Source organism: Malaclemys terrapin, chromosome 2 (assembly GCF_027887155.1).
Source record: "Malaclemys terrapin pileata isolate rMalTer1 chromosome 2, rMalTer1.hap1, whole genome shotgun sequence".
NCBI lineage: Eukaryota > Metazoa > Chordata > Testudines > Emydidae > Malaclemys > Malaclemys terrapin.
In genome coordinates this window covers 65,440,023-65,465,690 of record NC_071506.1, presented here as the reverse complement: position 1 = coordinate 65,465,690, position 25,668 = coordinate 65,440,023, and the positions used below count along the sequence as shown (strand labels likewise).

Sequence of the window (25,668 nt, the reverse complement as noted above, 5' to 3'; positions counted from 1 at the left end):
AGGGAACAGCCATCAGCAAATAGAAGATCATGAACAGTCACTTCCTGTACCTTTTGTCTTCTCCTATAGTCTCTTCAAATTGAAGAGCTTGCCATTAGTCTGGTATCTGATGCCAATCCTGGTGTCAGTCACAAAAGGCATCTGGAAGCATGGCAGAGAAAATCATACTGAAGAGGGTTCACCTACGTCAGCAGTACGCTGTCACATGCAGTTCACATTGATGGTGAAACCAACACCAGATTTTCCAAAGCAAGCGTGACCTTTGGCAGAATACGTGCAAATGTGTGGGAGTGAAGAGACATCAGTCAGACAAAACTGAAGGTCTACAAAACCATTGTGTTGCCAACTCTGAGGTATGTATGCAAAGCCTGGATGGTGTACAGATGCCATGCTATGAAGCTGAATCACTCTCAGGCAGGCCAGAAAGCACATTTCAAAGGACTCTTCCAAGTTATCCTTGAGGTGTTTCAACGTTAAATTTCTCTGTGTGCACTTATAACTGCAGAACACTGACAAGGGAGGAACCGATAAACCATCTCATGGAAGAAAAGGCAAAAACAGCCTGCGATATGCTGGGTATTTGCAAAACATGACGAAAGAAGGAGATGGAGGTCAGCTGGAGGGATGGAAGCACGGTCATTTTAGGAAAAGGAGAAGGCACAAAGACAATTGGAGGAGTCGGATTCATCATAAACAAGGAATGGTCTTCGAAAATTGTCTCATGCCATTTGAAGTCATCACGTATCGGGTTGCTTTACCTCCGATTGAACCGAAATAGTACCCTCAAAATCATCCAGATCTATGCTCCCACAAGTGCATGCGAAAATGATGATGTGGAAGGATTCTATCAGGAACTGGAGGAAACTCTCGTTAAGAGTTCTACATATACAATTGTGATGGGAGAGTTTAACGCCAAGGTTGGAAGAGGGGGAAAAAAGTTCATAGGAAGGTATGGTATCGGAGAACGAAACGCACGAGGAGAACGACTAGCTATATTGGCAGAGATGAGGAGAATGTTCATTGGTAACACCTGGTTCCAAAAGGCCAACAGAAGATGGACCTGGATCGTACCAAACGCGAAGACAAAAAATGAAATTGATTACTTTCTGATCGATAGACGACGCATCGTGCAGGATATTTCAGTAGTGCCATCATTCAATATCGGTAGTGATCATCGCCTACTGAGAATCAGACTCACGTTCACTATGAAGGTGGAGAAAAAGGCGCTGTGTATGGTGAAAAGAAGGCACCAACCAGTAGCTTTCGACGAGGCAATCCTGAAGGAAAACATTTCTAGGAAAGATTGGAACCTCCTAGATGACAATTATGAGAACTTCAGTAAGAGACTGAAACGGTGTATGAAATCAGCTGAATGTGAAAGACCAAGAAGAGCTAGCAGAAGAATCTCAGCGAATACAAAGACTTTGGGTATGTCCAGACTACCCGCCGGGTCGGCGGATAGCGATCGATCTATCGGGGATCAATATATCGCGTCTCATCTAGACGCGATATATCAATCCCCAAACGCGCTCCCATCGACTCCGGAACTTCACCAGGGTGGGCGGCGGTAGCGTAGTTGATGGGGGAGCCGCAGCCATCAATCCCGCGCTGTGAAGATGGGAGGTAAGTCGAAATAAGATACGTCGACTGAAGTTGCGTACCTTACATCGACCCCCTCCTCCCCCAGTGTACACCAGCCCTTAATTGGAGAAGAGGAGGAAAATGAAAAGAAGTGGTAGCAACAGGCTAGAGTACTCCCTTCTCTGCAAGCTCATACGAATGAAGTTGAAGGAAGACTTGGAGAAATTTCGAACTGAAAAGTTCCCACAGGCTGCTGAAGATCGTAAAAGTCTCAAAAAATGCAAACGGGAACTGGCATTGTACAGGTCATCATTATCGGCTTTGAAGAATAGGGACGGAGAGATTATCCCAACCTTCTAGCTATTTAAAAAAAACCAACCCTTCACATCATACACAACTGTCACATGATTTCTTGTCAGACCCATGCCAAAATCATTCCTCAAGGCTATGAAAGTAGAAGGGCGTAATTCAGGGCTGTGACACTATGTAAAATCAGTTCTCTTGTTCCCAGCATGACACAGAGGCCCTGATGAGGAGTTTCGTTTCTTTAATCAGGACTGTGCTGTATAGATGAACTCAAGTTAACTCTGTTGTCAACTGAGTCACCTCCAGGGCATGGGTGCCGAAACAATTTTTACAGCCGGGGGTGCTGAAAGCCAGTAAACAAAACTGTAAACCCTGTAAATGATGGGGGCCACTTCAACCCCCAGGGCGAGGGTCTCCGGGACCGCTGCAATCAGCGGCTCAGAGCCGCTGGAATGGGACTGGGACTGGGAGCGCCCCCCGAGGTTAAACCAGAGCCCAGCGCGGTTTGTCACGCGCCGGGGTTACCGAAGGAAGTGGGGAGTCATTATGCTGCTGAGCCAACAGCTCCGGTCACGGGTTGGGGGGCGGGTGAGGGGCGCTGGGGGGTGAGGACGCAGTTGGGCGCGTTGCTGTGCACAGGGCGGGGAGGGGGGTGTAACACAGGGCCGCCCGGGGGGGGGGGGGACAAGTGGGGCAATTTGCTCCAGGCCCCGCAGGGCCCCCACGAGAGTTTTTCGGGGGCCCTGGAGCGTGATCCCTCCGGGGTAAAACTCTTGTGGGGCCCGGGCCCCCGGAGCTTCTTCCGCTCCGGGTCTTCGGGGCAATTCGGCGGCGGGGTCTTTCCGCCCCAGGCTCCCTGAATCCTCTGGGCGGCCCTGGTGTAAGACCGCGCTAGGCGGGCACAGCCCTGCAGACCGGGCTGCGGACGATGGGGTTCGGGCAGTCCCCACCCCCGCCGGGGCCGCTCCCCCCCCGCAGACGCGCGAGGAGGGCGGGTGCCTGCCCCGGAATGACGGGGGGGGGGAACAGAACCTGCTCCCAGCGGGCACGAGACTCCCCGCCCCCTCCTTCCCCCGTGTCACGGGGCCCCGGGGCGGCGCATGCGCACAGCAGCGCACTAAGCCGTTGTTCCGCAGTCTCCGTCGTCGCTCCCTTAGCAGAGCCGCGTCGCCAGGAGCCGGAGCCGGAGCCGGAGCCGATAGCGGGCTGAGAACAGCAGCTGCCGCCACCGCCTCGGCCGGTGAGTGTCGGGGTGGGCAGCCTGGCTCTTCCCCTCCCCCCCCCCCCCCTTTCCCCGGCTCGCTCGCCGCTGCCGCCCAACCCGGAGAGCCGCAGTGGTTGGGCGGGGGTAGTACGGAGCGCGCCCGGCCCGGCCCGGCCGTTACCTTCGGGCTGCGGGCAGGCGCTGGGCCCCGCGCTCCCCCACCTCTCCTGGGCGGGGCGGGGAGTAAAGCCCCGAGGGTCCCGCCATACACATAGCGGGGCGGCGGCGGCGCTGGGAGCGGGGCGGCGGCCCGTGAGGAACAGGGCGTTATTTACTCGATCTCCTGCCCCTTGAAGTTGGCAAACACCAGCTCTAGGCACCGTGGAGACGCCGCAATGGGAAATCCTGCAAGTCTCCCACAGCCGCCCCTCCTCCCCCGAAATAAGGCAGCCCTGGCTTCAGGGTTGGGGGGTCTGGGCTGGGCCGAGCCGCTGCTCCCCTGGGCTTTCTGGTGATTACCCAGCGAGAGTAATTAGTGCTTAATCTGCTCGGCTCGGTTTACTGGAGAAGATGGTTTTTGTTTTGTATCTTTGGCAATCTTTTACCTCCCCTTGAAAGGGTCAATGGGCTAGATCTGGTGTGCTCACAAGACAGGGAGGGCCGCAGCTGGCGCTGTAGCACTTTACAAACCATCCAGTGGCTAATTCAGGCTTCTGTGCCGTTAATGTTCTTAGTTTTTGCAAACTACATTGCTTTGACTTCTCCATTTAGTAACAGATTTTATTGCTAGGATGTCAACAGTTTAGACAGAGTCCTTAACTATCCCCTTGAAAACACAGCTAAGATTGAGATATTACTGTATTTCTGCTTCTTACTTTAGCAGTGGTTGGGTAAAACTGTTTGGGATTAAAGTTTTAATTTATGGATACTTTGAACACTAGAGAAGATGATGAATAAATACTTGTCTATTTGTAAGTAAGGCTCAACTAATTTCCTTGCAACAATGGGTCAGTTAGGATTGCCTATGTAAATTGGCTTTTCATTTGTGTGCTGTCTGACTGATTTGCTTTCCATTTTCTATTGAGACCACAAGTTTTTTTTTTTACCCAGGATCTATAGTATATATTTATCTATGCCTATATTCTTAGATATCAGAGGGGTAGCCGTGTTAGTCTGAATCTGTAAAAAGCAACAGAGGGTCCTGTGGCACCTTTGAGACTAACAGAAGTACTGGGAGCATAAGCTTTCGTGGGTAAGAACCTCACTTCTTCTTCTCTATATTCTTAGAGGCAGAGAACTAACCACAGACTAAAGATATCAGCCCTGTTTCCCCTGCTCTCTCTCCGCCCCCCACCCCCTATGCCTGTCACTACGTAATCTAAGTGCTTCTCAGGTAACCTACCTGGAGCTTAGTAATGAGGATTGCATGACTAGGTTTGTTAATCTTCTTGTGCCTTGATAGAGGAGGATGGGCTTAGACTATAGATGGTTGGAAGGTTTATTTGTTTTCTTGAAGGATTGCTTTTGTGTGTAGGTCCCCAAATAACTCTGAAGATGGTACTATTCTGGATTAGACTGTTTCCCTCTGAAAACTCCGTAACTCCTCTTCTGAGAATGACTTCACTCTGATTCTCACTTTGTCCTGGATTTGTAAACTAAATTGTTTGAGAGAAGGACTGCCTTCTTAGTGGGCTGTGGATGAAGATGATTGCTGATATAACTGCGTCCTGACTCACGAATGTCCTTAATGATAACTAAGGCCTTGCAGTGGCACTGGAGAATTGGGTTGCTGCATTCTGCACAAGCTGAAACTTCAGCTTCAAATGCAGATGCTTGTAGTTGTAGCAATCCAGAGTGGAGCCGCGATGAATGCCAGGTGCACTTTTGCAACATATCTTCCTTGTCAAGAGAGGAGTAATTTAGCAGTAAATTGAAGGTATAAGAAGATTTTTTTCATCACTGATGCTGCCCTGAACTCCAGACTAAGTGGCAATTAAGATGAGACCATGAGGCTTCAAATCTTTTTAGTGAATAGGTTGCAGATGTCCTGATGGAATATGAGAACAGTTGCTTGGCTGGTTCTTGGAAGTGTTTCTCTCTTCCAACTAGTATAACTTTGGTCTTTCTGGGTTGAATTTGAATCAGTGGCTGATCTCTAGGGATAGAGATGACATTGGTGGAGTCTGTGAACTAGGGGATGTACAGCTGGTTGTCCTCAGTCTGTTGCTGGCAGTGGAGTCTGTAGGACAGATATTAGAGAAGCAACAAGACACATCTACAGGCCAGTATTTTGGGAAAAGGGGGGCAGTCTGTTTTAATGAAAAGCTTTTTAAAGTTTAAAACTAGTTCAGTTACCATTCTACCCCACCCCTGTCTTTGAGTCACTTTTCTAATTCCCCCCCCCCCCACCCCCTTGTTGGGTTTTGCAGCCTATACCAGCATGCAAGAATTTATAAACAAAAATGGACTGAGTCATCTCTGTACAAAAATCAAGTTAAGTGATTGTGTGAGGAGACAGAATCCTTTTCCAGTGTTTCTCATAACTTTAAATAGCTCTAATAATAGGGTAGTGATTTCTGTCCATACTTTTGTCATAATATGTTAACTAACAAACTAGCTACAAGCTACTAAGTCTGTGGTAGAAGTTGTCTGCTGTTACACAATGTACTGCAATAGCTAATTACAGTGGGGAGTTCTTTCAGGATTTTTCATCTTGGTGGCTTTTAATATTTGTATAAATCTGACCATTTAATGATAAATTTCAGCTGAATACATGACTTTTTTCTTTAAATAATTGGAATTTTTAGACCATTAGAATACCCAATGTTCCTAAAGATGCCATTTCTTAGTAGAATTTTCTTTAGAAGCTTGGACCAAGACATTCAGTGATTACTGTTATCTGATGTTGTGGTTGCAGTTAAGGTTTTTACGTTTTGACTCATCATTGCAAATTTACATTTATAAATAAGAAAGTCTCAATCTTCCATACTGCGAACCTCATTCTAGTAGCATGCTGCTCAGGCCATTTTCCCATCTCTTTGTGATTGCAGGGACCATCTCCCCTCCTATTTGTGATCAGGTAACATTGCTAAAAAAATATAAGAAAGCTGAGATTCTTTTTCTCTTTATTGGCTTACTTGGTGCAAGCAGAAGTCTGAAGGACTGCTTGCATGAGTAAGGATTTTGCAGGATTTTGTTTGAGCTCATCCACTCTGGCTATGAGGGGAAAAGACTTAACTGGTTCAGGTTAACTCTGGTTTTAAAGAGAGTTCTAAACTGGTTAAATATACACTGGCTCAGTGAATTTAAGGCCTTAATGCTGAAGTTACACCCTGTTCAATTGGAACAACTAGAGCACTGGACCCCAAACTTTTCAGTGTTGTGCTCTTCCCCCCCCTATAGCCAGGACTGGGGATGTGGCTCCCGGGGGGGATGGGATGACAGGGCAGAGTAAGGGAACTGAGGCTGGGATGGGAATGTGGCCTGTTGAGGGGCCATGGCCAGAAACTGGGGGCAGGGCCGAGTACATCTGGGCCATGGTCGGTGGCCAAGGCTGAGGGAGGGCTGGGAGCTGGGCACCATCTGGGGGCGGGGCCAGAGCAGTGCTGGTTGGTGGTCCATCCCCGCCCCCCCTCATGGGGACTGGCCTGGGCACCTCTATAGGGGCTTGCTCCACAGTTTGGGGTCCTCTGAACTAGAGATTTTGGAAATAGGCTCAATCCCAATTCCTTGTTGATTTAATTTAAACCATAAACCGTTAGACACAGATGTAGCATTTAGATACACTACTGATACCCTAGAAATAGGTAGATATTACTGTACCGTGCCATGTAATGGCACAGGGATTTTGAATTTTGAGCATTTTTTCCTAAAGCTTGATTATAGTGCAAATTGACATTGTAGGAGCTGTCTGTCAGGTAACTACCTGAATCACAAAAATCTGTTAATGATTGGAATGACACTGGCATAGGCATGTCTATTGTATTGCTGCAAAATTAGGCTATGCACTTGGGATAGTGTTAAGAAGATGTATATAAGTAATCTGTTTAAAAGCAGACAAGGAAGTTAACTTCTGTAAATAGCAAAGTTAATCAATAGGTTATGGATTAATGACCTGATAGGATTTAAATCCTATCTTTTAAGTTTGAAACTGGCACTTGATACTTGCATAAATGAGAACAGAAAGTCTTGAACCATGCATGCAAGATTACATGGTAAAACCCTCTTTTTCTTGACAGTTCATATACTTTTTATTAAGAAAGGAAAGCACAAATAACTTTAGGGTCCAGTGTTTCCAAACTTTATATGGAGTTCCTTTTGACTTCAGTGGGAGTTCATGTGGAGATAATATGCAATAATTGTGGCTCTCTGATCTTCAGCCACCTAGTCCTGGCAGAAGTTAGAGCAGCAGGGGGTCCTACTCTAACTTCCATAAGATCCATTGGAAAATCACATGTGGTGAAATGCGGATCTGGAAAGTCAATGACCCGCCCCCTTCCTATCCTTAACCTATGGGTGAAGGGCGTGTTTTACAAGAGGAGGTCTAGCCCAGTGCTTCTCAACCAGGGGCCCGGGCCCCCTCTGAGGGGTCGTGAGCAGGTTTCAAGGGGTCCGTCAAACAGGGCAAGCATCAGACTCACTGGGGCCCAGGGCAGAAAGCTGAAGCCTGAGGCCCTGATACTCCCTACCTGGGGCTGAAGCTGAGCAGCTTAGCTTCATGGGGCTCCCTGTGGCATGGGGCCTCAAGCAGTTGCCCTGTTTGCTACCCTCTAATGCCAACCCTGGCTTTTATAAGCAGAAAATCAGTTGTGACATAGGTGGGTCATGAAGGTTTTATAGCATGCTGGGGGGGCTCAGAAAGAAAAAGGTTGAGAACCCCCGGTCTAGCCACTTCTGCCAGCTTTCCACTCATGGTGAAGTTCACTTACATAAGGGGAATTCTCCACTGACTAATTCTGGTTGTTTTAGGTCACTCACTATTACTAATGCGGCACAAAGTGGCTTTAATGGAATCCAGTTGTTTGTTCAGTGAGTTGGCCTTATAAACGTCATAGGAATCAGAAGCTATGGAAATATGTAAGTGGGGCCCTATGAAATCCATTTTATTATTGTGGGTTTTCGGTTTTTTTATGATTTTGTTTTTTCCATTTAAAAAAAAAATCTTTGATTTTTAATCAAAATTGTTTGCATTGACAACAGTTAAGTGGACCTACTATAAATAAATACATTAAAATGTTCAGAATTGGATTGCAATGGGAAAAAATAACTTTAGGAAAAAAGCGTACAATTTAAACAAATCCTGCAGTATATGGTAAAAGTAATACATTTTAAATCACTTTTTAAAGTAGCACTTGGTAATATGACCAAACTGACACTGGTGAACAGTAACACAAGAAGTCCACAGAAGAGCCTCGTACACTGTCAATTTAACTGAATTAATATTTGAATAATTAAAAAAGTACCAAACATAAAATAATCTATCCTTGCAACATTCATTGTTGCCATTTTAAATTAAACTCAGTACTTTTAAGCTTCCTTCCTTCCTGCTCAAATCAATTTTAAATTTGATTTGATAGTGTGAAATTTAGTTTATTGCTGAGTAGCATTACAAATTCATAAACTTAAATGTTGTTTTTGCCATCTCTGGTGGACATTTCCATTGTGATACATTATGGTTAGCCTTTTAGTGTTTTCCTCAGAAAGTGATTCCCTCTTGTCTATAAGTAGATTTTTATATTTACTAAAGCTTCTCTCTGTTTCTACAGAGCTGACAAGGAAGATGTAAGGTAGGGGAACCTCTGCTACTTTAGGCATTCGTCACTTCATAACCTTCCAGTAAGCGCAAAGATCCCGTGGATCTGAGGTGGGCTCATTCTGAGTGGTTTACAGAAACACCAACCATTCTTCTCCACCCCTCACCAGAACTGTGTGGGGAGGTGGTAGTTTGTTGTACTGATCAATGTTTTGTTGCATGGCTGGAGTCTGCGTAGGAGTTGCAACTCCTGACATGAAGCTGACACAGCAAAGAACTGAGTTCTCAGAAGCTGCCCTTAATCCCAGATGCTGGCACTTCTCCCCTAGTCCCTACACTCCCCCCACCCCGTGCCCAATGCTCTATTACCTCCAGTGGCTAAGCATAGTTCAGCTGTGCAGCCCACCTTGCCTGCCTGTGCTGTGGTCCTAGTGCCAGGGAGAGCCTGGATTCGATGTTGTTTTGATTCCGCAATTCTGTCCGTGTTCTCGTTAACATGGATTTCATAGGGCTGCACTTAAGGTGGCACTTCTGGAATTTCATGTTTACACTTTTCTTCAACTTAATTAGAAGGACACAACTTCTAATTCAGCATTCTTCAAGTAGGTAACAAGATTAGCTAACATACACAAGCTTCTATTAATGGGGGATTTTAACTTTCCTGATAGCTGTTGGAAGTCTAATACAGCAAAATATATGATGTCCTGCAAGCTCTTACCATATGTAGGGAGCAACTTTCTGATTCAAAAAGTTGACTAAACAACGAGGGGTCATCCATTTTGGATCTGGTTTTGACCAACAGGGATAAACTAGTTGCAAATGCAAAGGTGGTTAGGAAATTGGGAAGAAGTGATCATGCTCTGATAGAATTCAAGTTCCTAAAGAAACAAGGACACAAACAGCAAAACAAGGATACTGGACTTCAAAAAGGCAGACTTCAACTCAGAGAAATAGTAGGCAAGGTCCTGGGGAGAGACCAATTAAGAAGAAAAGGTGTCGAAGGGGGCCAGTAGTTCCTAAAAGATGTAATACTAGAGGCTCAACATCAAGCTATTGCAATGCAGAGGAAAGCTAAGAGCCACAGGACACCAGTGTGGCAGCACAAGGAGCTTTTTAGCTATCTAAAAACCAAAAGGGATACATACAGGAAATGGAAAGAGGGCCATGTAACTATGTAAATATACATGCGAATAGCATGAGTGTGTAGGGATAAAATCAGGAAAGCCAAGACTAAGAAGGGTTTTGACAAATATGTCAGGCAAAAAAGAAAGTTCAGGGATGGTGTGGGTTTACTACTCAGTGGAGAAGGTGAGCTGACTATGGAAGATAAGGTAGAGCTGCTGAATACCTACTTTGCTTCAGTCTTCACATAAACATGTGACAGAATTACTGACAAAGTTATCATAGACAATAAAAGGGAAGGAATGCAAATAAGGATAAGTAAAGAACACATCAGATCTTCTGATTTAATTTTGAATGAATTCAGTTCAGCAGGGTCTGATACTATTCACCCCAGGGTGCTGAAGGAATTAGCTGAAGAAATCTTGGAGCCCTGCAAACTCATGAATGACAGGAGAGAACCCTGCTCCAGTCCTCCAGGACAATATAGTATCCATCTTTAAAAAGGGGAGAAAGAAGGAGCCGTGGATCTATAGACCAGTCAGCCTGACTTTGATACCTGTGAAGCTACGCAAGGGTATAAAACATTAAATTTGCAAATACTTGGAGTGTGAAGGGGTGTCACTAACAGCCAGCATGGATTTAGTAAAAGGAAGTCATGCCAAACCAGCTTGATTTCCTTCTTTGACAAAGTAATTGGTTTGGTGGATAGAGGGAATGCAGTGGACATAATACACCTGGATTTTTGACACAGTCCCATGTGACAGTCTCATAAGTAAACTGGAGAAAAGTGGGCTCAGTAGAACTACCGTTAAGTGAATACATAATTGGTTAAACAGCTGCAAAAAGTGACTATTAATAGAATGTCAGATTGGAAGGAGGTCTCAAGTGGGGTTCACAGGGATCTGTTCTCAGTCCGGTGTTATTTAACTTCTTTATTAATGACCTGGATGTAGGAATAGAGATTATTTTTAAAATTAATTAATTGATTAAATTTGCAGATAATACAAAGCTGGGGGGGGTTGCAAACACTTTGGAGGGTAGAACTAAAATTCAAGAGGATCTTAAATTGAACAACTGGGCTATAGACAACAAAATGAAATTCAATAAAGACAAATGTAAGGTGCTACACTTAGGGAAGAAAAACCAAATGAATAAATAGAGAATGAGCAATAACTGGCTTGTCAGCAGCAGCACTGCTGAGAAGGATCTGGGAGTTGTGGTGGATCACAACCTCAGCATGAGTAAACAATATGGTGCTGTTGCAAATAAAAGCAAATGCAATTTTTGGTTGCATTACGAGAGGCATAGCACACAAGTCACAGGAGGTGATACTACTGCTTTACTTGGTGCTGGTTAGGCCTCAGCTGGACTACTGTGTTCAATTTTGATCACGATATAGAGAAACTGGAAAGATTCCAGAGATGAGCAACAAAGATGATCAAAGGGATGGAATGCAAACCATATGAGTAAAGGCTGAAAGAACTGGGTACGTTTAGTTTGGAAAAGAGGAGCTTAAGGGGGGACATGATAGCAGTTTTCAAATACTGGAAAGGCTGCCATAAAAAAGATGGAAAATAATTGTGTTCTCTTGCAACAGAGGGCAGGATAAGAGGCAATGGGTTCAAACTACAGCATAGCAGATTTAGATTAAATCTCAGGAAAAACTGCCTAACTGTAAGAACAGTAGCACAATGGAACAAACTGCCTAGGGAAGTTGTGGAATCTCCTTTGCTGGAGGTTTTCAGAAAGAGGCTGGATTAGCTATCTGTCTTTGATGATTTTGACACACACAAATTCTGCATTTTAGCAGAGGGTTAGACTAGATGACCCTTCTGGTCCCATCTAAACCTGTGGTTCTATGAATTCTGGCTTCTAGAAATCCACCTTTATAGAATAAAATATTTCTTTTGGAACACAGTTCTTTCCATTAGAAGTTCTGTTTACATTCTAGATCTATCTTTCAGTAAAATTGAACATTTGGAGGTTCTTTGGTTGATAGAATAGAAGTCTGATGATGATATTAGTAATGCTCCTATGCATCAATCTATCCTGAAGTTTTTTGTTCAACATTAAGCAAGACTTTAGACTACAGATCAACTGAGCGTTTTATCTTTCTTCTATAACATGATTTACTCTTGTTTGATGCTAACAGAAATTCACTTTTCTGGACAGTAGCTTTTAACATAGCCAATTTCCAAGCTTTACTTGGCATTTTATACTGTTGGGAGTAAAATAACTTGATTATTAAAATAATGTTCTTATTTTTCTTTAGTGGAAATTGCACAAAAATGTCTCTCTATCCTTCTCTGGAAGATCTGAAAGTGGACAAGGTAATTCAGGTATGGTGAAATATATAGACTTTTCTGAGATGAGTTCTAGTTAAAAATGAACAGTTCAATTAATATTAATTTCATTTCTAAAACAAGTTTCTCATGTTAAATGTGTGGGTACTACATTTAATACTTGACTAAATTACTATAAAGTCTTTATTTTTTTTGGTACTTTGCCACCTATTTGGATAGATTGGATATTAATACTTCCTTAAATTAGGAGAGCTTGCTCTTGCAAATATTTCAATGTAAATCTTATGTGATCCACATGGAACACTTATCCTTTTTAATCAAATAGTTGTTTATTTGCTGGTATCTAAATTGTCATTTTGATATAAGCAGAGAAGTTGCTATTAATTTTTAAAGATAACAGATGTACATTTTATTTTAAGGATAAAGGCTGCAGCAAATAAAAGTTAGATCATACAGTAAACCATTGAGTAACAAAATTCTGATTTAAAAACTGCCTCTCTTCCTAGAACAAAACTAAAACTTTTATTCAACTCTGCTAGATAGGTCAGTAGACACACTTTTCACATCTCACTTAAAGTGTGTGTAATAAAGAAAACAATCCCTTGACTACAAGTACTGTCAAGTTATTTCCACCCCCACTTGAAATTTTGATCTCAAAGCACAGTCTGCATCCTGGAATATTGTGTTTAACAAATATATGTGGTTTCTTTTTGGGACAGTTAATTGAGCTTAATGTTCTAGGTTTGGACCACTCCAGTTTCACTGCTGCTCTCGGTGATCAAGATTAAACTATTTGGTGCTCCAGCATGTGGTCTGATGTAAAGTTTTAAGTTTAATGAAGCTGCTAACCAGCCTTTATAAGGGCCTGTCCACGCTAGAAGTTTAGCTTGCAGTAGCCTGGTTGTCTTTTACACTTAGGCATCTTGTTCGAACATGTTTTTTCTTTTGTATTACCAGTGATGGTTCTGTAACCATGTCAGTGATTGGTGTTACAACCAAATCAATAATTTTTTTTGAAGAAAAAAGCGCAAATTCTCTAGTCTCAGCCAGTGAGTATAGGTTAAACGGACAGATTTGAACAACAGGGATAGTTAAACTGGAAATTAACCCCTAAATGGCTTGTTGTATTAAACCATTACAGTTGTTTTAATTTATTTTCAAATGCAACTTGTTTGACTTCTAATCCACAGCTTTCTAGAGAAGGCATTATTAGTGGTGGCTTATTTTTTTTTACATGTTGTTTTCTTAAATTGTTGGTTAATTCGACCAATGTGTTGAATTACGTTGTTAAATCATAATGCATTACACTGTATTGATGCCTGTGTTCTTTTAACTTTATTGTAAAATGTCAGATAACCATGAACTGTGGCAACTAGTTTGATTTAAAGGTAATTTTAAAATAGTGAGTAGTACCTGGCTTGCATTCAGAGGCGTAGAAAACCTATCTAGGTTCTCTAAAACTACCAAAAGATGGGAGACTGAAAAGGAAGGAAATACCTAGTATTACAAATAAGCTTATAGTTTACTCTCTTCCAGTGACTAGCAAATACTAATTTATAAATAGAGTATTTTGGGGGGGCATTTGCTGTAAACATTGTGTCCTCTCTTGTAATAACCCACTTCTTTGAGTTCTGTATACAAATCTAATTAGAAGGTTCACTGCTTCTCTAATAGGAGCTGTTAATGTTAAAGGATTGTTGACTTTTTAGCTTTGATTCACAATTAATCCCTGTGTGTCGCACAAGAAGAGATAGGTGGGATTGGATGAGTTTGACACATCTAGACTCTGAAGGTGCTTATGAATTACTGAATTAAAATAAACTATTGGGTACACCTCTATCCCGATATAACGCGACCCGATATAACACGAATTCAGATATAACGCGTTAAAGCAGTGCTCTGGGTTGGTGGGGTTGTGCACTCCGGCGGATCAAAGCAAGTTCGATATAATGCGGTTTCACCTATAATGTGGTAAGATGTTTTTGGCTCCCGAGGACAGCGTTATATCGGGGTAGAGGTGTATTTGCAATTGCTGAAGTTTTATAAATTTCATATTGCATTTAAACAGTGCCATCTCAGAACATCTTAAACTTCTTAGTGTCTCTTGTATGCTAGATGAGAAGTTATTTAGTGTAAATGTCTTAAATTCTGAGTCTTTCAGCAAGTGTATTTACAGTTAATAAATTTACCAACCCTCTTTCTTTATGAGGTAGTACCTCTTTATGCTGTTGCCCTTGCTTTTTCCCTGTAGAAAGTCACAGCTGTAAGCTGTTTTGACAAGTGATATTTAATTTAATTAACCAATTTTAACACCATTGAGAAAGATTCCATTTATATGAATTAGTGTTCAGATCCATATTAATTGGTGTTCAGATCCAAGAATGGGTTCCGAAGTTTTGTCCTTTAATATAACGAACTGTACTTTCTAAAAACATGAACATTTGACCTCGCAACTGCATAATAACTATCTAATAGTCTCTCTTGTACAGAATAATGCATGTGAATTCCTTTTTCCTCTTAGGCCCAGACTGCCTTTTCGTCAAACCCTGCCAATGCAGCAATTTTGTCTGAAGCCTCCACTCCCATCCCTCAAGATGGAAGTAAGTTTATGTACTATACAAAAAGTTGATGTTTTGAAAAAAACTAAAATCCTGAAATTTTGTAAACAAACACTCTTTTTGAAGGGGAGCTTGAAGTACAGTCAAACTGTACTGTATAGGAGAACAAAATAATTCTTTCATTGTTAACTAAGGGTCAAACTGTGTCCTCTGTAAATGCAAATATTTGGGTGGTAGTCTACAGAATTTTTTTAAAATGAAGTAATTAGAGGGAGTTGTGTGGTTAATATATATTTTTTTCCCTTTCCCTCACTGCGGATACCTCTTTCAAGTGATTACAGTTCCGAAGCTGGGGAGTTAGTGGGAAGCCTGCTCTTTGTGCCATTATCTCCCTTGAAATCCGTGGGAGATTTGCAAGTTTGAGGGCTGTCAGCATTATCTTTGCATATTTTTCATCCCTGCACACACAATCATAAACTGAGGGGGAATTTTGGGACGGGGCAGGGATCCTGTCTCTAGTACTGGGGAGAGGCCTGGAAAGAGGAATAGTATGACAGTATGAAGTTTCTGCATGAAGTTCCTGCTGATGTTTTAAGATCAGTGTTTTGGAGAGGTGGCGTGTGTTAAAGACTGATACAAACTGACTTGCCACTTTTCATGATAAAAACATGTTTCTTCTTAGAGTATGTGACTACATGGATCCCATCTAATTTTGCATGAACCTCATGCTCCTCAGGTCAAAAATCTTTGAATAGCAGTGGCCATTGAACTGAAGTCACATTTGGTACCCATATCTGAAAATGCTGGTAACTAGTAAACATCAGCATGAACGTTGGCACCCGTGCCAACATCAGCCCTGTCAATGAAGACCTTAAATTTACCACCTGATTCAATGTTGAAGGAGATAATTATGCCCCAGTACCACCCTTATCACCCATGTTTACATTCAATACTGGTGCATATTTCTGACCTCCCAGTACTGAGGTTATCTTGAAGATTGGCACTGCCTCTAGAAGATGTTTTTTTTCTTCATTTCCAGCACATACCACCTCTCCACTATCCAGCAGGGAACCTTTTTCTGACAGATCAGACTAAGGTCTCTCTCTACAGACCAGGGACTTCCTGTATGGCAGGGCAATGGCCTGCTCAACCCTATCAGAACAAGCCTTACCTATAGGCACACCGGGGACCTGCATCCAAGGGCTGATCCTTCTTGAATGATCTAGAAGGAAGTATAGAGGGTCTTGATCTTTATCTGCAGACAGGGAAGAACATCAGCAGCTGGCAGAGGAGGAATGGGCATTAGTGCCCCCTGAGCAACACACCATCTCCCAGGGACTCATCTTCATCTTCTCCTGATGAGACTTTCTCTTCAAGTCGTGTATCAGCCTTTGACTTTAGAGCACGGCTGGAGCTGCTCTCCCTTAGTGTTGAGACTCTCAAGATAGAACATCCGTGATAGAAGAAAAAGCTCACAAGGTCTTTGTTCTACATTCTTCTGTTTTTGCTAGGACAGCAATTAATGAGGGCATATTAGATCCAGCAAAGACTCTGACAGGCACCAGCCACACTGCCTCTTCTGGCTAAGACAGCAGAAAAGACACATTGGTTACCCTAAAAGGGGTTTGAACAGTTCTGACTCTATCCAACATTGGGTTTGTTGATTAATGTGGTCCATGAAAAGACCAAGCAATTTAAAAACATTCCAAAAGACAGACACCCAAGAAATTAGATTTATTTTGGAGAAAAGCCTATTTGTCAGGGTCACTGGAACTATGAGTTGCTAATCATCAGGGCTTAAATGCAAAATATCTTACGTGGGATCAGGTATTCTCCATCTAGCTGAACTCCTCTGAGACTTGAGTGGGGAATTGAAAGGAATAGTTGAAGAGGACTAGTGGCTTAAACATTGTTACAGTCAGCAACAAATAAATAGGACACAGCTTGATCTGTGGCTGCTGTGGCAACTGCCCATAGCTTCATTGCTGCAAGCCTCTGGCATTCAGTGAAATGCAATTGAGGATGTCATTTGAAAGCACAGATTTATTACACACAGTTTTTTGGGGGCATCTAAACCTCAGCCCCAAATTGTAAGATTTTCAGATACTAGGTTGCCAGTCAAGGCAGAAGACCACTTGCCTTCTCTCAACAATGGTCTTCTGAGTACCTAACCAGGGAGAAGCTGAGATTCTGTTGAACAAGACAATCTTCCTTGTTTGTTGAGCCATCTACAGCTGCTTCCAGAACAGCAGGTTTGATGTGAGGGTCGAGAACCACACTAAAGTCACTCAAAAGCAGTCTCCAAACTCTGTCTTTAGATGCTGGCTTTTGTTCTTCCATCAGACTTGGAGCATGATAACAGACAGATGGGTATTAAAAGTTATCTCCCATGGCTGTTCCATCCCGTTTCAGTCCTTAACCCCTACCCATCCCCTTTCTTGTCCTTCAGGGTCCTTTAATGAAAATCGCCTAAAGGAAGAAATGGTGTCTTGCCTCCATCATCCTGTCCCTTCATGCTCAAAACTTGTCTTGTTCAGATAGCTGGGCCTCATGGTAACTTGTGAAAAATTTTCTCAATCCATCATAAATGATAGTTTATAAGAGTTGTAGTGGATTCCAAATCAGCAAAAACATATATTACTGAAGGCAGATTTCTCTTCATATGATGATCAGTATCAAATTGAATGTCAACTCCAGTAAGAAAACTGCCTCAAACTTTTAGCCCACATCACCTTGCTTTTATGTGACGCTATTAGCCAGACTTCGCCTGGGTCCATTAAAAGGCTGATTAAACCTAGTATATTACCTTACAGGACAACAAATGAGCATGTGACTAGTGTCAGGACACATATTTTATTGGCAGTGAATGGGTGGTTAGACCCCAAATCTATTCAGACAGGTTCCCTTCTCTGCTCCTCCTACGAAGACATTGATCACAGATGCATTGTATATGCACTCAGACCACCTCCAGACAAAAGGGCAAAATGCAAAATGCAAAAAAAAAAAAAAAAAAAAAAAAAAACCCCAAAACCTATAATATATTTGGTACTTAAAGCACTGGACTTCTTGTTCAGTTCTATCAAAAGCCACCTTGCAGTGTTCTCAGCATGCCATCCCCCTGTACCATCATGTTAATTTTTCACTCACCCCACAGTATCTAGATTTCTAAAGTAGTTACTCCATACTTATCCAGCCGTTAGAGAACTGTCTCCAATATTAAGATTCCACATTGTCCTTACAAGCCCCCCTTTTAAGCCTCTTGGAGTGTACTTTACACTATCTTACCCTCAAGATGGTCTTTTTAGTCAACATTACATCAGCCAGAAGGGTGAGCAAACTCCAGTCTTTTATGGCTGACCCTTCTCTCTCAATGTTCCACAGAGATAAATTGGTGTAAAGACCTCATTGCAAGTTTATTCCTAAACTTGTCACACTCATTTGAACTACAATTAATTTACCTTTTTTCTTTTGTTCTTCAGAAGAAAAGAAACTCTACATCCTGGATGTTTCAAAGATCTTGTTATATTATCTTGATAAGACAAAGCCTTTTACACAGACTTCCTATCTTTTTCTTGCCATCTCTGGTACTCCTAAGGGTTAACCCATTGTCTCCCAGAGAGTATAAAAAAGAACTATGCATGTATTTCAGTCTGCAGTAATGTGGCTGATACACCTTTTCCTTCAAATGCTAAAGCTCACTCCACTACTGCACAAGCTACATTTTGTGCCTGCTTTGGACACATCATCATATCTAAAATTTGCAAGGCAGCTAATTGTGGTAGTCCGCTTACCTTTGTTAAAAACTGTGTCCTTCTCCTGGCTATGAGATCAGATGTGAGATTTGGTAGGGCACTGTTAGTGGCAGTTAAGACTCCTCAGTCCCATCTTCCATACTGCTTTTTAGCACAGATGTGGTAAATAAGCACCCCAATTTTCACAATAAGCCAAAAATTAAACTAATCCCATTTCAAAACAAGCCAATCCCTAAGAACACCAACACTCTATATGACTAGATTCCCCCCCCCCCCCCCGGTGTGTTGTCTGGGACTGTGGTGGGCCTGCAGTCCCCCCCTGACTCTCTTGCCCCTGCTTGCTAGGAGCCAATCAAAAAAAAAAGCAACAAGCTACAAGCCAACAAGTAACTCCCAAGCTAATTAAGTCAAAAACAAGCCAATTTCTGCTTTTTTTTCCGCAGGTTTGGCATGTCTGCTTATTAGTCACCCTGACTAGAGAGTGTGTGCACACGTGTGTGGACTGCAAAGGAAAAACAGTTTACTTACCTTAAAGTAAACTATGATTCTTTGAGAATGGGTTGTTGTCCACATAGATCCCACAAACCCTATCCCCGTTTCTTTGGCGTTCACTTGCCATTTCAAAATCCCAGGTAAAGAAAACTAAGGGTGGGTTGTAGCCACTCTGGCCTTTGAGCCCTCTGGTGGGGATGCACAAGGATGGCTCTGAAACTGCTATTCAAAGGTTCTGACTTCACGAACATAGGATCCATGTGAACAACAACATCTTGAAGAACTAGTCACTATAAGATTCAATGGTTTTAAATATTTTAATGCAGCATTAAGTTTGCTTGGTGGAATGTTGTTACCTTGCAGAACATTGAGTTGAGCAAAACTCAAACTTCTGAAAACTAGGAAATGCAGAGTTAAGATTGCCCAGGCAACCTTAACTCTGTTCTCTTTCAGCAGTGCCCCAGTAGGCCCTGTTAACACACACCTTTTCTCTGCCCACCCCACTATTCCTGAAATACAGAAGCACCTTGTCTCCTTTTACAGCCTGTTCACTGTCACCCATAGCATTCCATCCAGATTGGGATGTACTGGCAGAGTTGCAGGTGCCATCCATCCACATAACCCTCATCTCTTTTCTGCAGCCCCAACCCCTTTTCCCCTCTATTCCTCTCCTCCCTGATACGCTTTCCCTCCCAGGAAGCATTTACATGTCTAAGTTTTTTCACTCAGTGACTGATTACATTATCCCCAAAATAAAATTGCCATCCGTGACTCTCCGATTATAACAACCTCCAGCCACTCATCCATAACTTCTTTTGTCTTAGGTGGAGGGTTTGTGATTAACTTATCTTTAGTTTTGTTAACTGAAGGTTGAATTCACAGCCGTCCAGAGCTCTGTTGATTCATCCCATCCTTAGCACCTCTCACTTTAACAATATAGGGCAACAAAAGGAAACAATTTTGGGGGGGGCTGTAATGCAGGAATCCCTTGGTCAGGTGACCCCAAATTTGTATTACCTAATGCTATCCCACGCCACCATGAAGCACACCAAATTTCAGAGCAGTCCGGTTAACTGTTTCAATTTGAGAGCACTTGCAAGAGTGGAGCTTCAAAGCTTATGAATGGCAGTAATGGAAATCTAGCACTTTTTCTGTATTGGTGCTTTTTCTTACTACTTTTCTCAGTTTGGTTCTTCCCCCAGAGATTTCATGGGTGCCATGCACTGTTTTGGGTAAGATTTGACAGATTGAGATTATTTTGACCCGCCTTCTGTCAATAGTTCTTTAGCTCTGGGCAAAAAAACCCAACCTAGAAACTTTTTTAAATATTGCTGGTTTTTGTGGGCGGACTTGTATTTCTGCACCATGGGCTCAAATGACTCCATTTGGGTCACCAATCCTGCTCTACACCCTCCCAAGGCATACCAAATTTCAAAGAGATCTGACTGAACATGTCAATTTTAGAGGATTTAGGAAAGGTAACCTTTAAACAGATATTGTGGAGCAACCTTAATTATAGAGGTGCCACTGCTCCACCATAATTAATTGCCCCCTTCCCTTTTTTTGGTCACCCAACTGCACTGCTATTGAGCAGAACTATTCTTTAAAAAATTGGCTTTTTCTCCATCATAGTTGAGTACAGTTTTATGGCTTTAAACTATTAAGTGTTAAATGTCTTGGAACAGTTCTTTTTGATTTTAAAAAAACATCTTCATGGCTTTCCTGAAATTTCCAGTGACCAACAACTCAATATTAAAGTATTTTTATACCACTTCCTATCAACAAAACTGACTCTCTTCTTGTTGTAATAAAGCAATAACTTCTTCCAATTTTTGCCATGATGTAATAATACCTGTTTGCTCTCTGGGAAAGCACATTCTGCTCCCTTGATGTTACTATTCCACAGAAACTGACTTGCAACTAATAGCTTTCTGGCCCTTCTGAAGGCTTTTATTCCCATGAAAGATTTGGCCAAACACCGTCTTATAAAGTGGATTGTGTGCCTCGGTTTCATATAGCTGTAAGAAGTGAATTGTGTTAGAGCAAACTATCAAGATGTTTACTGTCAGCTGATACTATTGAAAGCAGAAATATATTAATCACTAAGTACAGTGAAACACTTAAAACGTTGTACAATGAAAAGCAAATTCACAGTAGCTTTAAATGCAAAATCTTTTGTGTAACACTCAGCATTTTGAACTTGCAAGATAGGAAATTCAGAAGGTTTTCATAGTGCCATTAACTTGCTGGTACTACACACTGTATCAGGGTACTTAATAGTTTCATCGGTAATTTAAAATACTGAATTTATACTTTTATTTTAAGTAATTAAAATACCTTGTTGCCCTAGGGAAATTGACACCACAGTTAGTTAAAATGTGATTACTATTGTTCAGGACAGATCATCCTTTTCAATTTTAATTTATGCATCAACTAATTTAAGTGGCAAAACAAATAGGTATTGAAGAGAATGAATAGTTTATGCTTTTCTAATCTTTGCTTACTCATATTCAGTACAACCACCCCAGAAAGTTGAAATAACTGAGGGTCACACTGGACATGCTTCTGGTAAAACCTGTGGAAAGGGGTATACTGGGAGGGAATTCCTTTAGGCTGCTTCTTCTTTCCCCTGTTGACAAGATATGGCTATGGCCTCTTGCCTTCCAAAACTTCACAGGTACCTGGGGATCTTCAAAAAGCAAGGATAGTCTGTATGGAGTCCCTGAGTCTCTGAGAGAACTATTGATCTGATACTTTGCTCCCTTGCAACATGTGCATGCCCATCCAGATTGGGTACCTCCCAATGCAGAGTCCCTCATATAGTCCTGGGAAGGGGGTGAAAGGGAAATGGTCCCCCCCTCCCACCACTTCTGCACAGGCCTGGGGAGACAAAAGTGCATGCCTTCTGCTCAGAGATTTCCAGAGCTTTTAAGTGGTTTGTCACCTCATGTCTGATGTCAAATCCCTTCACCCTTGTTTTCATGAATCACTGGAAACTAAAAATGGTGTGAAATAGATTCTACTGGGATTAAAAAAAAAAGGCTAAAAATTACCTGAACAATGGAGAGTGCCTTCTGTAAAATGTGGAAGTAGCCAAGTATCTTAAGATGGGTGACAAAATAGTAGTACTGTTCTCATGGATGATATTGCATGTGCTTTCAGAGGCAAAGTTTGTTGCTATTGATGCAGTTGACCTTGAAGTAAAGTACTGGAACAGACAAGTAACATATAGGAACATAATCTACAGTGTTCTTCTAGTAAATATTTAGTATTTTAGTGAATAAACATTTTCTATATTCTAAATAGTGAATCATTTACTTTGTATTTTTTTTCTTTCACTAGGCCTCTATCCCAGACTATACCCAGAACTTTCTGAGTACATGGGTCTGAGTCTTAATGAAGAAGAGGTACAGAAAAACTTGCCAATGGTTGCAGATACACAATCTCAGGGGGTAGGTACCATTCAAGTAAACCTGATTTTTAGAAAACACAGACAGGATATTTATTAACAAAATAACTTGCTCTTAAAAATAGGACTCCACATATTCTATTTAGTGGATTATACTTCTGGTCATTACCATAGTTAACCAGTGATGGATTAATGATCTTAAGATGCTAAGTCATTCCATCTCTAGAGTTTACCTTTCAGTAAGAACTTTGTATAAAGACACTTTTACTAAACTTTAACAATTTTATTATCCCCAAAATAACTAGAAGTAAGACATCTTAAAATTTCATTTATTTGTGTGAAAATGTGATTTCATTTTGACTGACATGTCTTGTTCAGCTGTCTACACAAGTTGCTGTTCTAAGTAGTTTGATGTTGTGTGGTTTTTAATCATCAGCAGCTGGTAACAAGACCCTCCAGTGTGAATTATATGGTGGCTCCAGTAACTGGAAACGATATTGGAATTCGCAGAGCAGAGATTAAACAAGGCATCCGTGAAATAATTGTGTGTAAAGATCAGGATGGAAAAATCGGACTTCGTCTTAAATCTATAGACAATGTAAGTATATGGAAACTTAATTCTGTCTTGATTCTGTAGATCAGTAAGTGAATCCTGTTGTAATCAAAATTAAATTGTATGGGAGTGTGAAGTTGCTGATGCAAAGGCATGTATTTGTGTTTAATACAAAATGGGGTAGACTTCTACCAAGTGTATAACGTTTCTAGTATCTTATCTATGGCTGCTGTTTTGTCTTCTGTTAACGCTTTCAAAATATACTAATAGATTAGAGATCTAAACTTAAGTACTACATAATTATTTACTTTTATATAAATGTATAGAAGCAACTGGCATTATGTACTACTTGTACATTTAGTACCTAAGTTTACACATAGCACCTCTTTATATCGTAAGTACAGATTGTGACAGGTTTCCCTCCCCCTGGGGTACCACTGAGCCCCACCAGCCTGGGCTCCCTCTCACACTGTGCTGCTGTGAAAAGCTGCAGGCATGCTCCCGGTCTTACACTTCCACACAGGTAGAACCACTCCCAGCTGCAGTTCTCTAACTAGCCACTGCATGTGAACCAACAAGAGAGAGACTACAGCCAACATAACCACCAGTTTCCCAGCCTAGGACCCCAGAGCTGTACTGTCCTGCCCTGGTACAAACCCCAACCCAGTATGAATTTATTATCCAGTTCACCTCCCCTCACAATGTGGAGAGGAAATGCAACAGCCCCTCTGAGCTAAGATTCCCATGCACTTCACTCCAAACTCACTGGTTTAGATTAAAGCATAAAATACATTTATTAACTACAAAAGATAGATTTTAAGTTGTTATAAGTGATCGCAAACAGATCAAAGGCAGATTACCTAGTAAATAAACAAAAATGCAAACTAAGCTTAACATCCTAGAAAGATAGGATTTGAATTAACAGTATCTCACCCTGACAGATGATACAAGCGGGCTGCAGAGTCGACACTTGCTTTGCAGTTTGGCATGCCCAGTTGTTTCATATACAGGCTAGAAATCCCTTTAGTCTGGATCCAGCACTTCCCCCCCCCCCCAATTCAGTCTTTGTTGCTCAGGTGTTTCCAGGAGTTGTCTTGTGTGGGGAGCAAAGAACCACTGATGATGTCCCTCCTCTACCTTATATAGTTTTAGCATATGGCGGGGAACCCTTTGTTTCAAAACTTGGTTCCCAAACTGGTTTGTGGAAAAATACTGACATCCAAGATGGAGTCAAGAGACGTGCTCTGGTCGCATGCCCTTGCAGTGTTATAACAGCCATTGCTTACAGGCTGGCCAAAATGCCCACAGGAAGGTTAATCTATTTCACAGTCCATTGTCTTTGCTGATAGGCTATCAGCCCCGTCTGGCTTCTTCATTGTTGTATTTGAAAGGCTAGTTGAGGGTCTCACCCAGAGTAAGCACGATTGAAATACAGATATGTAGTCAGTGTTCCTAATTTTAGATACAAAAATGATACATGCATACAAATCATATTCAGCAAATCATAACTTCCCAATGACACCTCACATGACTCATCTTGTACAAAATGCATCGTAATTATGCTATAATCGTATCATAATAATATCACCATGAAGAATACAGGGTGCAGTGTCACACAGATATTGGACACCTTTCAGTTATCTGCTATTGTACTTGTTAAATGGCATTTTGGTCACTAGCTCAATAGCTTTAGTCTTTATTCCTAAACTATCAATGGGTAACACATGTAGTTTAATTTCTCATTATGCTATTAACCACTAGTAAGAGTGCCTTTAGATTAGGACCATATGCTACTGATGGGGGAACATTAGGTAAAGTGAAGCTCTGATTTGGCCTACACTATCTACAAAGAGTAATGCCAAAGTTTGCTTTTGTTGTTTTCCTTTGTGGTGACCAAAGGTGCAAAGAAATCATTTTAACTTCTCTGCAGCCAGTCTCTCCTCATTGTGGCCTCTGACTATTCCCAACTGTGAAACAGACATGTTAACTTGTCACATTCTTAAAAAACTGACCTGCAAAAGCAGGAGAAACTGGGCTTGTGTCCAAGGTATCAAAAGTTTAATTATCTTATGGCTTTTTTTAAACTAGAAATTCTGGTGTGGGCTATCTTGAAGTCTCTAAGGTTTTGTCTGCATTTCGGAAACATCCCACTATTGTCAACTGAACAGGTGTTAGGATCTTTGTACCCCAGCACAGGTGGGGTTTAGCATTCAGCATCCTTTCATGAAAGTGAAGTGGGAGCAAGTCTAATAGCATGGTGTTGATAACCATAATTGCAGACACAACCCTATCTACATTAGGGCTCCTAGTATTTCTAGTTTTCCTTTCTAACTGTAGACAGGGTCCATGATGACTGAAGCACTACTAAAACAAGCTCACAGGAATCAAAGCTGAGTAGTTGAAAGAGGAAGGGTTTTTCAGTCAACTGTGTTAACACCTGTTTATCTCAGGCTAGCATTTGAGATACGTAAAATCCATTGCTAAAGAGTCACCATCCTTCACCACTTAATGCAAGTCTTTAAAGCTCACAATAAACCTGCTTTGAGATGCCAAGAGATCCTGCAGTTCTGTCTATCACTTCCTGATAGTTCTGTGGTGGTAATACTTCATTTTTAAAAATGGTAAAACAAGATTTC

At 41.8% G+C, this 25,668-nt stretch overlaps 1 protein-coding gene across 3 annotated transcripts in view; it reads left to right on the top strand.

The window, feature by feature from the left end:
- The first annotated feature begins 3,069 nt into the window (after nt 1-3,069).
- The window catches only part of SDCBP (syndecan binding protein), a 28,706-nt gene continuing 6,107 nt past the window's right edge, over nt 3,070-25,668 (top strand). Inside the window, exons 1-6 of one of the 3 annotated variants that reach the window (XM_054018211.1) lie at nt 3,082-3,127; nt 4,240-4,343; nt 12,238-12,304; nt 14,790-14,868; nt 22,413-22,522; nt 22,916-23,077. In XM_054018211.1, the coding sequence (XP_053874186.1) occupies nt 12,254-12,304; nt 14,790-14,868; nt 22,413-22,522; nt 22,916-23,077 (402 nt within the window). In that variant the 5' untranslated portion in view covers nt 3,082-3,127; nt 4,240-4,343; nt 12,238-12,253. Of the gene's footprint in view, nt 3,128-4,239; nt 4,344-12,237; nt 12,305-14,789; nt 14,869-22,412; nt 22,523-22,915; nt 23,078-25,668 lie in introns of all 3 variants that reach the window. The other 2 variants (XM_054018212.1, XM_054018210.1) reach the window with 2 other exon arrangements.